Source organism: Myotis davidii, unplaced genomic scaffold (assembly GCF_000327345.1).
Source record: "Myotis davidii unplaced genomic scaffold, ASM32734v1 scaffold554, whole genome shotgun sequence".
Classification (NCBI taxonomy): Eukaryota; Metazoa; Chordata; class Mammalia; order Chiroptera; family Vespertilionidae; genus Myotis; species Myotis davidii.
The window spans coordinates 638,883-654,351 of NW_006285312.1; the positions used below are offsets into that span (position 1 = coordinate 638,883).

Consider the following 15,469-nt stretch of genomic DNA (forward strand, 5'->3'; position numbering starts at 1 on the left):
AGAGAAACATCAAGGAGAGAGAATCATTGATCAGCTGCCTCCTGCATATCCCACATTGGGGATCGAACCCACAACTCGGGCATGTGTCCTGACCGGGAATCAAACCTTGACCTCCTTGTTCATAGGACTATGCTCAACCACTGACTGGGCTAAAATTGTATTTTTAAATAAAATATTTAAGGTGTATGACAGGATTTGATATACATACACATAGTGAAGTGATACCACAGTCAAACCCATTAACGTATCATCTCCTCCTGTGGTTACCTTTCCTTTGCGATGAGAGCACCTGAAGTCTATTCTTAGCAAATTTCCAGTCTTCAGTGCAGCGTGATTAACTACAGTCACCTGCTGTGCACTAGCGCTGTAGAACGTACTCATCCTACATGACTGTAACTAAACTTCTGTAAAAAGCCAGATAGTAAATATTTTAGGCTTTGTGGGGCAGACGGTCTCAGTCACAACTATTCAACATGGCCAGAGATTATAGGAATGGGCCTGGTTGGGGTCCAATAAAACTTTATTTACAAAAACAAGCAGTGGGCAGGATTTGGCCCATGGGCCATAGTTTGCCAACCCCTGCTTTAGGCCTCAAATTTACTGGCCATAAAGTAGGCAACTCCTTCAGTATATATTTTCTGGCTTCCTGAAGTTGTCTTTATCATGTGATGGCATTACCTGTCCTCCCCCCTCTACACACACACACACTCATACATGTACTGTGCTCATGGTAGCCTGGGGGTTCAGTGAAGATCTATCACCTATCTATCCATCATCTATCTATCTATCTATCTATCTATCTATCTATCATCTATCATCTCCTTAATGTGCTAGTTTTTTTTAAATGTTGTTTTTTTACCAATAAAAAAAGTCTCCTGGCCTCTCACCACCATTAGAAAAGGGACAACAGAGACTAGTTCATTCATGGCTTTTAATTCCGGCAGATCCGTGTTCAAATTCCAGACCTGTTCCTGTGTGACCTTATGTGGGGCGCGGTTACGGTGTTTTGGCCAGGTTTAAGCCTCGGACTAATGAAAGGACAGGGTCCTCTCATTACCACGTGCAAGTCCCAGCTGGAGGGCAGGGCCCTCCCAGCACAATTACAGCCAACGGCTGTGGTTGTAAGCTTGAACCTATGGTCCAAACACGTAGCCCCATGTGCCTGGTGATAGAGTTCGGGTGCATGTAGTTAAGTGAGGTTGAAACTCACGAGAATGCTGTAAACAACGTGATCACGCCCCTACTTTGTCTTGTGGCATCTGCTATAAAATAAAGACACCGCTTGTGGGCGCTGACGCTGTCTCTCTCCACCCGAGAGGGCAGCGACCCACCGAGACCCAGCTTTCATTCTCTTGTCTGTCTTTTCCAAGCCTTTCACCGCCCTCACTCAGGGTCACTGACCCAGGCTGAGCTGGCGTGGCACAAAAGGTGCCCTGGGGCTGAGTATGCCATGGCCGTGCTGGCTCCCCACAATGTTGTGATGAATTCAAACCTTGCCCATGTTTCAGATTGACCAGAATTTCTAGGTCAAAAGCAATGAATGAGATTCCCCTTGGTCGTGCTGGCGTGGCACAACCATACGCTGATTATTTAATCCCATTAACCCTCAGTTCCCTCATCTGCAAAATGGGAACAAATCAATACTTCCCTCACACAAGTGCTCAGAACAATGCCTGGTACACGATAAGCACTCAGTGTACGTTAGCTACTATTAGGTCACTCTGAGCCCCGGGAAAACACCGCACAGGAAGGTAGAGAATAGAGTAGCAAAACAACTTCCTGAAGGATAGCCCTGCCGACCTGCAGGACAATGCCTTCCAGACTTTTTCTAGGCAGACGTTTTTCGTTTTTACACAGCAGCGATCATTCCTGAGTTACTTTAAACGGCCCTGGGGAAATAGACAAGGCTTTCAGACTCCTACCCCACCTCCTCCTTTGAACTGGGGTCCTGCACCCCAAAGATGGTGCGCAGGTGGCGTGTGCATCTCCTTTCCCGTCTCCTGCTGAGGAGAAGGATGCTAATTAAAATGAGTGGGTGGCCCACAACAGGGCACCTTGGGCCCCGGTTTCTATAGAAACCAAGTCACTCCTTCACCTTTCAACACATTTCCCCGTCTCCTGACAAACTCTATCCTCGGAGACGTGGATGGCTCTGACATCTATTCCCCTCTCCCCATTAGTCCACAGCAAGCATTGCCTGATGCGTGCTGGCAGGGGCAGCCATGGAGGACGGTGTGTTAGGCTTTGCAGGCACTGTCCCAGCTAATCCTCACGCCAAGCGTATGGGGTAAGAACTGTCACCCTATTTTCAGCTGAGATGGCCCAGCCGCACAGGTAGCCACACCAGCTCTGGATTAGTGACGGAGGGCTCCCATAACCAAGTGCCGCAGGCTAGGCGGCTTAAACAGCAGAAATTCATGCTCACAGTTCTGGGGGTCAGAAGTCTGAAATCAAGATGTTGGCGGAGGGCCGTGGGGAAGGAGCTGTTGCAGGCCTCTCTGCTGGGCTTGTAGATGGCCGCCTTCTCCCGTGCCTCTTCACATCCTCTTTCTGTGCGTCTGTCAGTCTCTGTGTCCTAACTTTCCCCTTTTATAAGGACGCCAGTCATATTGGATTAGGGCCCACCCTAATGACCTCACTTTAACTTGATTGCCTCGGTATAGAGACCCTGTCTCCAGCCCTGGCCTGTGCTGCTCAGTGGTTAAAGCCTCGGCCCGTGCACTGAAGGATCACGGGTTTGATTCCCAGTCCAGGGCACATACCTGGATTGCAGGTTCGACCCCTGCAATTGATGTGTCTCTCTCACGTAGATGTTCCTCTCTCTCTTCCCCCTCCCTTTTCCGTTCTCTCTGAAAACAATGGAAAAAATATTCTCGTTTGAGGATTAATAAAACAAAACAAAAAGATCCTGTCTTCAAAGAAGGTCACAGATTTAAGATCTGGGGGTGAGGACACCTACATATCTTTTGTGAGGGGGGCACGATGCAGCCTGTAACAGGCAGACTGGCTCTATCACTGGCCAGCCACTCTATCTCATTAAACCCTGGTTTCCTCCTTTGTTAAAGGGGAATACTATCTCCCATGTGGATTGCTGCATTAGACTAAATGAGATATCTGGCACTTCACCTGGTGCTAGCCAGCCCTCTTTTTATCGTAGGTGTTGGGCATGCCCACCGCAGAGCCCCCAGACCACCTGAGCTCCCCTGTGGCTGCAGGGACCCGACCGTGCACAGAGATGCTTACCTGACTCAGCACATGCACCTGGTTCTCAGCCGGGGATTTCTAGGTGCTGCGAGAACTTGCTGTGCCCGCACGGGACAGTCGTAAAGTACCAAACATTTAAAGCCCCCCAGTGGCAACCCCAAGCCCTGAGGGATAGGGTCAGCAGTTAAACACTCCAGCAGTTAAACACTCCAGAAGTTGCCTGACAGTTCTTACCCCATATGCTTCCCACAATGATCATTCCCTAGTGTGTCCTACATGGATCCCAGCATGATTGAGCCCAGCTGCCCGCACTGGTGGTTGATACAGCCCTCACCTGCTGCCCAGGAGACAGAGTGATAAACAAAGCCTGATGACTTCGTTTGAGCACCTGGATCCAGCTATGCCTGAAGGCAGGACTTCTTTTGTAACAAAGGAGTTTGTGTTAAATCCTTCTCTTCTCTGTGTAAGGTTTCTCTTATCAGTCATCAGATTAATATACTTCAGTGTTTCAACTGTTCTTCCTTCTAAGACCACACCAATATTACCAACAATGTCTAGCAGGGCTGGCTGTCTATTTCTACCCCTTGAGCCTCCCAGCTGAGGGCTTAGGTACGATGGAGCGGAGATGAGCCAACTCTGATGTGTCTGGTCTCAACTCTTGACCCACAAAATCCATGAATATAATAAATATAGGTGCTTTGAGTCATCAGGATGGTAACCAAACCAACCTCCCACCCTCTATGCGCCGTATCCCTGAAGAAAAAGATAACTCGAATGCATGGCACAAATAAATAATCTTTAATTTCAACAAACAGCTCCCCAGCATACCAGACGATATGCGGTGGGAAAAGCTACAGAAGCATCCAACAGAGATACCTATTCTAACTATGCTAACTCCTTGGCACAAGAGAAAGCACTTTGGTTCACACAAATACGGGAAGATCCTCAGATATGACAGGAAGGAGCGCGTCCTGGGTGAGGGTGCGGTGGCCGTTCTAACCCACGTCACTGTCCTCAGCAGGTCAAAGCCACCAGGATTTGGTTGAAAAAATGCTGCTTTTGCTCTACCATGTTCTATTTTCTTGACATACATACACGCTACTATTACTGAAGGCGGGGTCTTGGCGACAGGACACGGGGTGAAATTTCACTGATGGGAGAGGCAGAGAGAGGGAGGCTCAGGACGGAGTCCTGGCCACTGCCTTGCTCACCAAGAGGACACACGGGCACACACGTTCACCGGTGAGGGCACACGCACAGAACATCCACGCACACCCACAGGGAGTGCCCGGGAATCGGCTGGCACAGGGAGACATTCAGTTAAGCCAGGAGAGGCTCCTTACGCTGCCAGCTGTTGGTTGCCCACTGGTTTTCCAAATGGTCTAATCTAGCTATCACGCCCCCGAAATAGAAGACAAGGGGCTTACGCTCTGGGGAAAAGATCCCAGGTTCGAAGCACCCCAGGGCACAGCAGCCTGCTCCAGTCACCCGGTGGGTGTGCATTTTGGCGTGGGGGTCGGGCCTCGCCCACACTGGCCAGCTCTTGGAAGAGGTCCCCTTGGTGGAGCCGGCCCCCTTTGGGACACCCTTGCTCTGGCTTGAAGACTGAAAGTGCATTTTTCGAGGGAGAGGGATGTCAACAAGAGCAAGCACTGCCAGTACATCTCAGCAGCGTGCACTCACTCACGGCACACGGATGGGGCTTCCGGAAAGTTCTCAGGCCTCGCTCATCGAGGATGGCCATTTCGTGATCAACAGTCAGCTTCCTCTCAGGTCTGGGAGGATTTGGGGTGAGTGTGTGTGTGTGTGTGTGTGTGTGTGTGTGTGTGTGGATGTAATAGGTAGATGACACGATGACACATTTTTTTGTCTTAAATTTTCTTTCTTTTTCTTATTTTTTTTTCTTTTTACAACTGACTGGTGCCTTCCCTGCAGCCTCAGGTCACCTCCAGCGACGCAGGAGACACGCGGTCGCACTCGGCCCGGGACCGCAGGCTGTGCCACTGCTCCACGGCCGTGCGGTGGGTGTTGAGCATCCGCCGCCAGTGGTTGGATTCCGAGGGGCCCGAAGAGTACTGGCCGATGACAATCCTCCCGATGAAGTCGTTGCTGCTCTTCATGTTGTGCCCGAACACTAGAGAACCACAGGGACGAGGGTGGGGGTGGGGGTGGGGGCGAGGCAGGAGGAGGAGGGGGACAGAGCAGGAGGCAGGAACAAGACAGGCCATTAGGCTACACATTCCTCAACAGCAGACATGGGTCCTGGCCTTCAGGACACTGTCTGTCTTTGAATGGTGAGCACTCCCGATTCCCTCACCTCTTCTCCCACAGGCTCTGCTCCAGGGGCACTGGGCTTGGCACAGGCTTCCTGCTTCTCCCCAGGCCAAGCACATCCTACCTGCCCCTCCTCGCCCCCCGCCTCGCACTGGATGCTGGACAGCTGCCCCTGCGATACGCAGCTTGGAACTCTGTCCCGTTGCCATGCTGCCTGCAGAGCTCGAGTACCGGACAGTCCTGGTGGAACGGTCACTGTCACCGAGTCCTGACACGGTGACACCAGGGTTTCTCAGCCTCACACTGATGGCACTTGGGGCTGGGTAATTCTTGGCTGTGGGGGCCTGACCTGTACACAGAGAGGTTTAGCAGCACCTCAGGCCTCTACCTGCTAGATGCCAAGTAGCACCCCTCCCCCCGCTTGTCACAACCCAGAATGACTCCAGACAAGGCCAATAGCCCCTGGGGTGGGGTGGGGGTGGTCAGGACATTCCAGATGAAAACCACTAGGCTTAGCTGTGGGTCAAGGGGCCAGACATCCCTCAGGAATCCCGGCCATCATTTGACCAGCTCTGGGGCCCCGAGGCAAGTGAGGGGACTGCTCTGAAACTCAGTCTCCTGTTGGTTCAATCGCAATCTTAACGGCACCTTACCTTTAAGGTTTCGATGAGATAATGCATGTAAAGCTCCTAGCATGCAGTGCTTACTTCGCACACAGTAAGCGCTCCTTTAATGCACTGCTATTTCACATATTCTGTTGACCCTTTTTAATGTTTATTATCTATTTATTTTCCCTTTTTATTAAATGTATAGGGGTGACACCGGCTAACAGAAATGACACAGGTTTCAGGCGCACAATTCTACAACACATCGTCTGCATCCGTCTCCGTCTCTGGGCCTTTGTGAAAAGAGACTTCGTGTTCGCTCTGTTCCAGGCAACAGAAGCAAGTTTCCTGAGAAAAACAGCTGTGGCAGTTCCTTCCATCCCTGGCTGTACTGCATGTCTCTTTGGAAAGCTTTTCTGTTCATTCCAATGCAAGATTAATTTGTGTCTTTCAAGCCTAATGAGATAGTTAGCTTGATTTATCTTCCCAGCCAAGTTCCGCCTAATTCTTTATCTGCATGTGGGTAGCCCAGGCATGCCATCTCGCTCTTGGGAAAGCAGGCCGCGTCTGTTAAAAATGAAGGACTCCAGAATGGGAAATATCACAGATTCACCCAGTGTGAGCCCAGCAAAGGCAGGCTGCATCCCAGGAGGGAAGCCATTATCAAATAAGCCAGCTAAAATACGCAGCCCCAAACAGAGCTTGAATGCTAACGAGCCTCTGTTCTCCCCTGTGGGGTGCACATCAGAAATTCCAAATGATAAAAATGGGGTGTGTGTGTGTGCGCGCGTGTGTACGCATGTGGAAAAACAAGAACAAAAACCTCATCCATTGTCTAAAAACCAAAGACCTGGAGTGAACGAAGCTGAGTGAATGAGGCTCAGGGAAACGCGGAGGGACCCGTATCTATCGGCTCCATGGACAAAAATTGGACCATGTATATTTTTTGTACATTTGGTAAAGTGCTCAGTATGCATAGGTGGACTTCATTTTCATGAAAGTTGGGAATGGAATCTTTTGCTAAGGAGCTTTCTGATGCATTTGAAAAAAATTGTTTTCGAATAGGTAACACTCAGGACTGTTTTGAACCACACCTGGTGGGCAGTGCAAGGTTTGATTTCACCAAATAGAGTCCCCTTCTCTGTGGACCTCAAATCTAAAGCAAGATATTATTATTATTTTAGCAAGATATATGAGACCATTTCAGGCTCCATTTGGTTTTCTTCCCTTGGGGCAAAATATTCTCTCTTCCTCTGCCTCCCCAGCATTCAAATGAAAGTGCAGAAGCATCTTAGTAAATAAGTACAGGTTTTGCTCCCCCGGGGTAAGGATTTTAAGAAAGGAAATCTCTAGCACTAATCATGCATTGTTGGTGAAAGAGGAAGTTGGTTCAACTTTGGAGGGGAGTTCACAGTATCTACGCAAAATAAAAATATCATAACTCGTGATCCAGCAATTCTACGTCTAGGGATTTACCCCACAGAATTATCTGCTCCATTGGATGAAGATATACAACCGAGGGCAGTTTCTGCACATCTGGCTGCCACCTGATTGTTGTGAGTTTTATTGGGACCCCGTCAAACCGGCTTGTTCACATCTGTCCACCAGCTGCCTTCGCACAGCAGCCCCACAGCTGAGAAGTTTCAACACAGACCATGTGGCCGAAAATTGAAAATAGTTACTGCCTGGCCTTTTACAAAACCTTTGCTGATCCCTGTTCCAGAATATTGTTTATAAGAATGAAAAACGGAAATAACAAAAATGTCCATGAGGAAGTGTGGCCCAGGCTGTTGATGTCTTAACCCACCCCCCTCAGCCCCACTACCTGCAGCTTCTGTGGATGGTGCCCCACCACAAGCCCCCATGGCTCTCTGCCTGGGCCCTCAGTCTATGCTAACAGGTGATTTATGCGGGGGGGGGGGGGGGGCTTGGGCCACTCGATATCAACTTGACCTTGGAAGGGTAGGGAGACTAGATGAAGCCACTTGGACGGGCAGCCATACCTATGTGGACACCAGGGTCTGAGTGAGCTTCCCCGGTGGGCAGGACTCTGAGTGTGTTGCCAACACAGTTACAGGGGGAATGGACGGCTGTCCACAGGACTCCCCTGGAGAGGACGCCTGGAAGCTCCTGCCTGGGCCCTCCTGGACTCTGCCCTCATGTCCTTCCCTTCGCTGGTATTAGTCTGGATCCTTTTGCTGTAATAAATGGTAACCATGAGTATAACAAGTCTTCTGAGTTTCCTGAGTCCTCCTGGCTTCTATGACAGCACTGAACCCGAGGGTGGTCTTGGGGCCCCCTGAGCTGCAGTTACACATTCAAAATAACTGCCTCCGTTTCCTGCCTCCCTTCCCCACCCGCTTGCCAGTGCTTCCTGGGATCCCCTTCCTAGTGGCTTGCCTGCACCCAAGTCATTGTTTTAGGATTAGATTTGGGAGGCACCCAGACTAGGACTGGCGGGGGACTAATTAGATAATTTCTGATGTAACAATACCATGGAAACCAATGTCACAGTTAAAAATGACACAGACCTACATATACAAATGGAAAAATCTTCCAAGACCGATTGCTAGGAGACAAAAGCAAGTTGCAAAGCAATATATGTCAACACAATCTCGTTTTGCTAAAAACACATTAATATACCGAATCGAAAACAGTATCTGAGGGAATGTTCACCAAACTCTTAAGAGTGACTCTCTCTAGGGAGGAAAAACAGAGGGAACTTTCGCTTTTCTCTTAGGTCAGTGTGTACAGTTTACACTTCTCACAAGTGCATATTGTGATGGAAAGGAAACAGGAAGAAATTAAGTGGCTGTCAGAGAATCCACATTTAAGTCACCAGAAGGGAAGAAGACTAAAAGGAAGTCATATCCTACGCTCCCTCCGTATCCCCATTTGCAAAGTGTGTGGGGAGTCACTTGGCTGGGAAAGGTGGGAAGCAGCTGTGGCCGTCCAGGTCTGAGTTAACTGGCAGGCTCCACACTTGAGAGTCACTTGGTCAGGTTACTCAGACAAATCAGTTGGCAACTTTGCAAGTCTTTGAGGAAGCAAACACTCAAAATGCAAATTACAGTAAGCTGAAGCTGAATAAAACCAATGCCTTCTAGTATAGAAGCTAACTGGGAGAATGTCAAGGTTTGCATCACTGAACATTCTAGGGACTGGCTACTTGCAGAAGACAGACAGGGGCTCAGCAACAGTGGGCCAGACACCTGCCACTTTATACGTCAGGAGACCAAGTCACTGAGCCGACTGGTACTAAAACTCGCAGTATTTGCAGCAAATAACCTGTAAAGGAAGCACATTCCTCATAACCAGGTCCCTGCAATCCTCCTCTTCAGAAACAATCACACCTAGACATTTTGTTGTAAGGCACCCCAAATGTCCCCACCAGCTGCGACAGGGGACTCCCTTTTACTGTAGTCACTATATATATGACAATGTATATGCTCCCATGTACCTTAGTCATCTGGAAGCATCTTCCCAACAGTGTGTACAATTAGAGAGTGGCAACAGGCGTCTGAACAGTCAGAAGAGATGTCACAAAGTCATGCACAAATCCCAGGGAGAGGGCTCCTCACACTTTCTCTAAGAACCTACATCCTATTCATGGATTTAGACATTCTTCGACTGAACGTGGTCGTCTGGTTTCCCCACCTGCAGTCATTTAAAGGAACTTAGTGGACTGTGACTACCTGACAGATACAAGAACTTCAGAAAGTACGGTAGAACTGAGCCATTTGGTGAAGGGCAAACACCCTTTACTCCTTCACAGAGCCCAGGGACAGTCACTGTGTGACCGGGCTTTGAGGAAGTATGGAGGGTGACACTGCTTTGTTAAGCACCTACTATGTGCATGGCCCAGGGCTAAGCAGGCCGCGTGGATTAACTTAGTCTTTCCGTCCACCCTCTAGCGTGGCGTTTCCCATCCTCAGCGCTACTGACATTCTGGGCCAGACCGTCCTGGGCTGTGAGGGGCTGTTCCGAGCATCGCGGGAAGTTTAGCAGCACATCTGGCCTCTGCCAACCAGATACCATTGGCAGCCCTCTCCAGTTGCAACAAGCAAATGTATCTCCAGACTCTGCCCAATGTCCCTGGGGAGCATACCCCCCCGCCCCCCCAATGAGAAACACTGCTCTAAGGGGCTATCAGCGGCCCATCTTGCAGGTGGGAGAGCAGGGCCTCGGGGTGCAGGGAGAGCGTGCACCGCTCCAGTCAAGATCCAGTTGCCCCGAGTGAGTCAGAGGCAAGTTGAGTCTTTCACATGTTGATATTTGCCGCAAAAATGAATTTGTTCTTCCCTCTTAGAGCTAAACTCTTTGGCTTGCTAATTTAGTTTGCCAAGATGATTCTGGAAGGGGAGCTGGATGACTTAGCGTGTGGGTGTGATAAACACTGCAAATTAAAAGGGAAAAAGAAACTTTACCAATGGGAGCCCATGTGACAGCTCCCCATTTTGCATGTTTGGTTCACAAGGTGAAGCCCCATCTGCAGCTCTGAGCCTGACAGCGCAGTGCAGGGTGCCCCCAGACCATGGCTGTCCCCCGTAATCCACCTCTTGGGTGCTGGATGCACTAAGCCAGCAAAACCCATCCAGGCTGGTTCACGGTCTCCCTAATTCCTCACACGGAGGGATCCCCACACTCATCAGGATGTTCATCGGTTATCTCAACCCTTGGAGGAGCCCCAAGCAGCCTACACAGCCCTTTTTCCTGCCCTCCCCTGCCCTCCCCACAGGCCACCTCTGACACCCCAACAAAGGTGGTACCCATTCTTCAGCTTCTACAAAACTTCCCCAATGACAACACTCCCTCTTTTTCCTTCTTCTCTCTGAAACCTAGAAGCTGTTTCAGTTTTTTCTTCAAAACAAGGTAGATCAGGTCCTTCCCCAGAGCCTCTGTTTCCCCATTGACACAACGGGTGAGTGCCTGTAGGTTTGAAGGCCTCTTTAGCTATGACATTTCTTTGGCTCTAAGGAATTTCTTCCATGACTTAAGGGTGATTTTTTTTAAGCTCTTTCGGCTCATTTTGTGATTCATAGCAGCTGCTCGGACAGAACTCTTTTCTCCATGTTTTTCCTTCCAAGAGTTAATATGACAATTTAGATAACAGTATTATAATAATTAAAGAGCAGCCATAGTGAATCCTGAGTTCTGTAAACGAGGCACTGAGCAAAGTGCTTTAGATATATATACTTTTTACTTAATCCAAACCACAATCCTGCCAGGGAAGGTACGATTTACATCCCCATTTTAGAGGCTTAGAGGGTTAAGATGTTGAGGGCTCCAGGTCAACATGTGGCACCGCAGGAAAGAAACTCAAAGGTCAGCATCCTTTTTCCTCCTCCCACCCCAGAAAGAAGTCTTACCCTCCCCCTCTTCCATGTGATCAGGACAAGATCAGGAGTAGATACGTATTGTGGCATGTGCATTGAAAGGGAGTTGGATCCTCAAGCCAGCATGTAAGACAAGAGGTGCCAACAGTCAATGGCCCTCAAGAATCCCTCATGAAGGTGCCATGCTGGAGACCTTCACACCGTCTCTCTAGGGTTGGGTATGGTCAGGTTTGCCTCCAGTGTCTGAATGGATGGCTGCTTTTTCAAGCACGCAGCAGACAAGGAAGTTGTCTTATGTTTAGGGGCTATCGATATGAACAAAATAATAACGGCACCTAACACTTACATAGCACTTATCATGTGTTTAACCTACACAATGACGCTATTCATAAGAAAAGTACCATTGTCTCCTTGGGCCAAAACAAGGAGATGAAATTCCAGAACAAATTCAGGGTAAGAGAAAACTGGGACGTGGAGGGAAGGAGCCCTGAGAAAGGTTGCCGTGGCTTATGAATTAAATCTGTCTCTCCTTCCTCAAGACATAGAAGTCAAGGTTGAAAATTCTTTTAAAGCCTCTTTGGACCACAGCTGGACCACAGCTGTACGCCTGTGTGTGTGGGAACGGAGCCACATGGAACCTGCGTGGAGGAAGCCGACATATGGTTTGAAGAATCACTTTCAGATCTGTGTGTGAATCACGCCATCCTGGAGGATGCATTTAAAGTGTGGCTATGAAGTAATGAGCTTGTTTTTACAAGAACAGCCAAAACTGATACATCTGAGCGAGGATCGTCTTTGTACATTTGTTTTAGAGATCTGGTGTTGCTTGGGGGAAATGTTCTCTCCAGACAAGACACAAGACACCTATTGAAGCTTTAGGGGATAATCAGACAAATCTTCCCCTTCCATCTTCTAAAATAATTGAGAAATAGCTGAGACTATAAAGTAAAAATATCATGAACGTGAAAATCACTTGTGTGAAAGGTGACGTGAGTGGAGTCATATTAAAATAGAGCCAGAGTAGCAGTTCAGAGAAACTTCCCTTCACATCTTATTTTCTTTATCTTCTGAACTTGACTAAACTGCTACATTCCAAGAAGTCAGTAAGAATGAAAATATCCTGGGTTTTGTTTGTTTGTTTGTTAATCCTCACCCAAGGATATTTTTCCATTGATTTTTAGGGAGAGTAGAAGGGAGGAAGATAGAGAGAAACATCAATGCAAAAGAGTCATATCAACTGGATGCCTCCAGCATGCACCCTGGCCTGGGTCAGGGATAGAGCCTGCAACCAAGGCACGTGCTGTTGGCTGGAACCGAACCCACAACTCTTCAGTCCACAGGCCAATGTTCTATCCACTGAGCCAAACCAGCTAGGGAGAAAATACCCTGTTTTTAAGGACTGATGAAATTAGACCTTGTGATGACCAAATCGCCGACCGATCAATGAAGTATAAATCTAGCCTTTTTCCTAATGACTGAATCTCAAGCCAACCTGTGAAGAAGGAATCTAACTTTACCTTATCTTGCACCAATGAACTCTTCTTTAAAACAACTTTCCTCATTTTCTTCCCTTTTTTTCTCATAAAAACCCTGGGCCCCTCTCCTGCAGGAGGGAACACTATTCGGGCTTCCGTCTGAATTGGTGTCCCAAGAATTGCAATTCCTTTGATCCCAAACAAATGCTTTTTGTTCGATTCTTACCTCCTAGATTTCTTTGGTTGAGACTTAGAAGACTTTTTAAAAATGCCAGTGCTGGGGTCTTACCCCAGGAGATGCTGTTGACTGGTTTAGGGGTGAGGGACTGGATGTTTTTCAAATGTTCCCCTGGTAATTCTCAGGTGCAGTCAGGTTAGATACACTATGTTAGATACAAATCAAAATATCAGTTGGGCCTGGCTGGTGTGACACAGTTGGTTTGAGCTCCATCCTGTGCACCAAAAGGTCATAGGTTCAATTCCCGGTCAAGGCACGTATCTAGGATGCAGGTTTGATCCCTGTTGGGGAGCATAAAGGCGATCCATCAATGTTTCTCTCTCACATTGATGTCTGTCTGTCTGTCTGTCTGTCTCTCTTCTTCTCTCTCAAAAAAATCAATGAAAAAATACCCCCAGTTTGATTTTGGTGGTCTGGTTGGACTGTAGAAAGGGGCCTGACCCCACTATGTGCTCTCCTTGAATTAAACTTCTCTGACCTGCAGGGTTAAGCCTGACCAGCAGGTTCACTAAAGGAGTGACAGCGAATGCTGCTTATTGTGTGCAGGTAGGTCCCGGAGAGAGGAGGAGGCCTGGGAGACCTTTAACCCCTTCCCCGGCAGAAACGTGTATACTCGTTTTCACAAAATGTTCTTTTTCAGTTGTCGACGAGTATACTAAGAAAATATGGTAAAAAAATATGGTTTATAGGAAGACGAGTTACAAACTGTTTTCATAACCAGCATCAAAAATACTATATAGAACCAAAATAAAAAAATTAGTCTGAAAAAGAAACGTTTTTAACAAAAAAATTGTTGGGGAAGGGGTTAACACCTTAATCTCATCCAGCAGAGGTCCATGGTCCTGTCCATACAAACTCACCAGCTGCCCAATCAGATAAGTCAGTGTTCCCTGGGAGGAGTGAATAAAGGAAGAAGAGAATCAATGAAATAATAAAAGAGAGCCCAGAGGTGTTACTTTAGGGCATGGGTAGGCAACCTTTTTCCATAAAGGGTCAAATAGTAAATGTAGGCTATAGTCTCGGTCACAGCTACTCTGCCAGAGTAACAGAAAACAGCCACAGATAATATGTAAATGAGGGGGCATGGCTATGTGACATAATACAAATACAAATATCTGGTATTTAACCCCACTTCCTGACAACAGAGCTCGTAAAAGCCTTGTCATTTCCTGAGTGATCGGGGTGAGAGGAGCATCTTCTGTTATATTTGGTCTTAGTTCATGACACAAGAGTTCCTAGGACCCGTGGAACCTTAGGAGGGATACGACTGTCTTCCGTATGCTAATGAGATGCTGGTGGTGGGGTCTCCAGACAGTTTCAGGAGGGAGGCTGGTTGCCAGAAAGACCAAGGCGTGATGAGAGGGTTAGCACTTTCAGCTCCAACCCCCAATCTCTGGAGAAAGGAGAGGGCAGAGGATTGACTTAATCACTAGTGGTCAATGCCTTCAACAATCATGCCTGTGTAATGGTTTTCTGTACATATGTATGTTACACTTCAACAAAAAGTCAACTTTAAAAGACAAACAAATGGGACTTATATCTGCAACTGACCTTGAAATGCATGAAAAAAATGAACTGAGAGATAAATAGAGGGATGGATAGATTTGTGATAAAGAAAATGCAGAATTTTATTGTAAAATCTAGGTGGTAGAAACATAGGTGTTGACTGAACAATTCTTTCAGGTATTTTTTTTTTAAGTTTCTTTTTAAAATGTTGGGATTTTAAAACCCAAACCCACAATAGGCTCAATATCCTACTTTTATAGCCTTTGTTTGCTTTTTGATGCCACAGAAACATAAACGTCCAGGTCTGTGTGGCCAGGCAGTTCACAGGCTGGCCCCAGGCTCCTGGATCCTCGAGCAGGAAGGGAACTTGGTGAACCACTGAACGCGGGGAATGAACAAGACAGACTATCCGGAGAGATGGCAAAGAGCTCCTAGTGGGTTCTGCTAGGTTTATCCCACGACAACCAAACCACACATGGCCAGAGCTGCTGGCCTGGGCCTGAACGGAGGGTCCAGCACCCTGATGTTTGGTCTATCACAACAGAAAACAAAAGGTTCAAGTCTCCTCTGGACCAACGAGCACACATGCCCCTGCTCCCTCCCCATAAAAGATGTCCCACACCACGAGTCACCAGAGGACTGCCAATGAAAATCACAACCACTCGTTTCACTTTTGTAAAATTTCCCCTCGATTTTGTTTTCTTTTTCTTTTTCTTTTTTTAGTTTTTCTTGGCATGTAACACACTGGGTAAGATCCTTATGTGAGCTGGGTCTGCTGTAATACAGTGGCTGCGCATGGTGCTGGCTGCTGCTCTGAGTTCCTGCTTCTCT

The 15,469-nt window shown here is 47.9% G+C and overlaps 2 protein-coding genes across 4 annotated transcripts in view; both read right to left on the reverse strand.

Annotated features, from left to right (window-relative positions):
• CLEC19A (C-type lectin domain family 19 member A) overlaps positions 1 to 4,948 on the reverse strand; it is a 19,619-nt gene extending 14,671 nt beyond the window's left edge. Inside the window, 2 exon segments of the mRNA XM_015558978.1 lie at positions 4,632 to 4,809; positions 4,867 to 4,948. Of these exon segments, the coding sequence (XP_015414464.1) occupies positions 4,632 to 4,809; positions 4,867 to 4,948 (260 nt within the window).
• The window catches only part of SYT17 (synaptotagmin 17), a 69,058-nt gene continuing 57,570 nt past the window's right edge, over positions 3,982 to 15,469 (reverse strand). For all 3 annotated transcript variants that reach the window (XM_006756073.2, XM_015558991.1, XM_006756074.2), the window contains one exon: positions 3,982 to 5,338. In XM_006756073.2, coding sequence (XP_006756136.1) covers positions 5,142 to 5,338 — 197 coding nt within the window. In that variant the 3' untranslated portion in view covers positions 3,982 to 5,141. The remainder of the gene's footprint in view (positions 5,339 to 15,469) is intronic.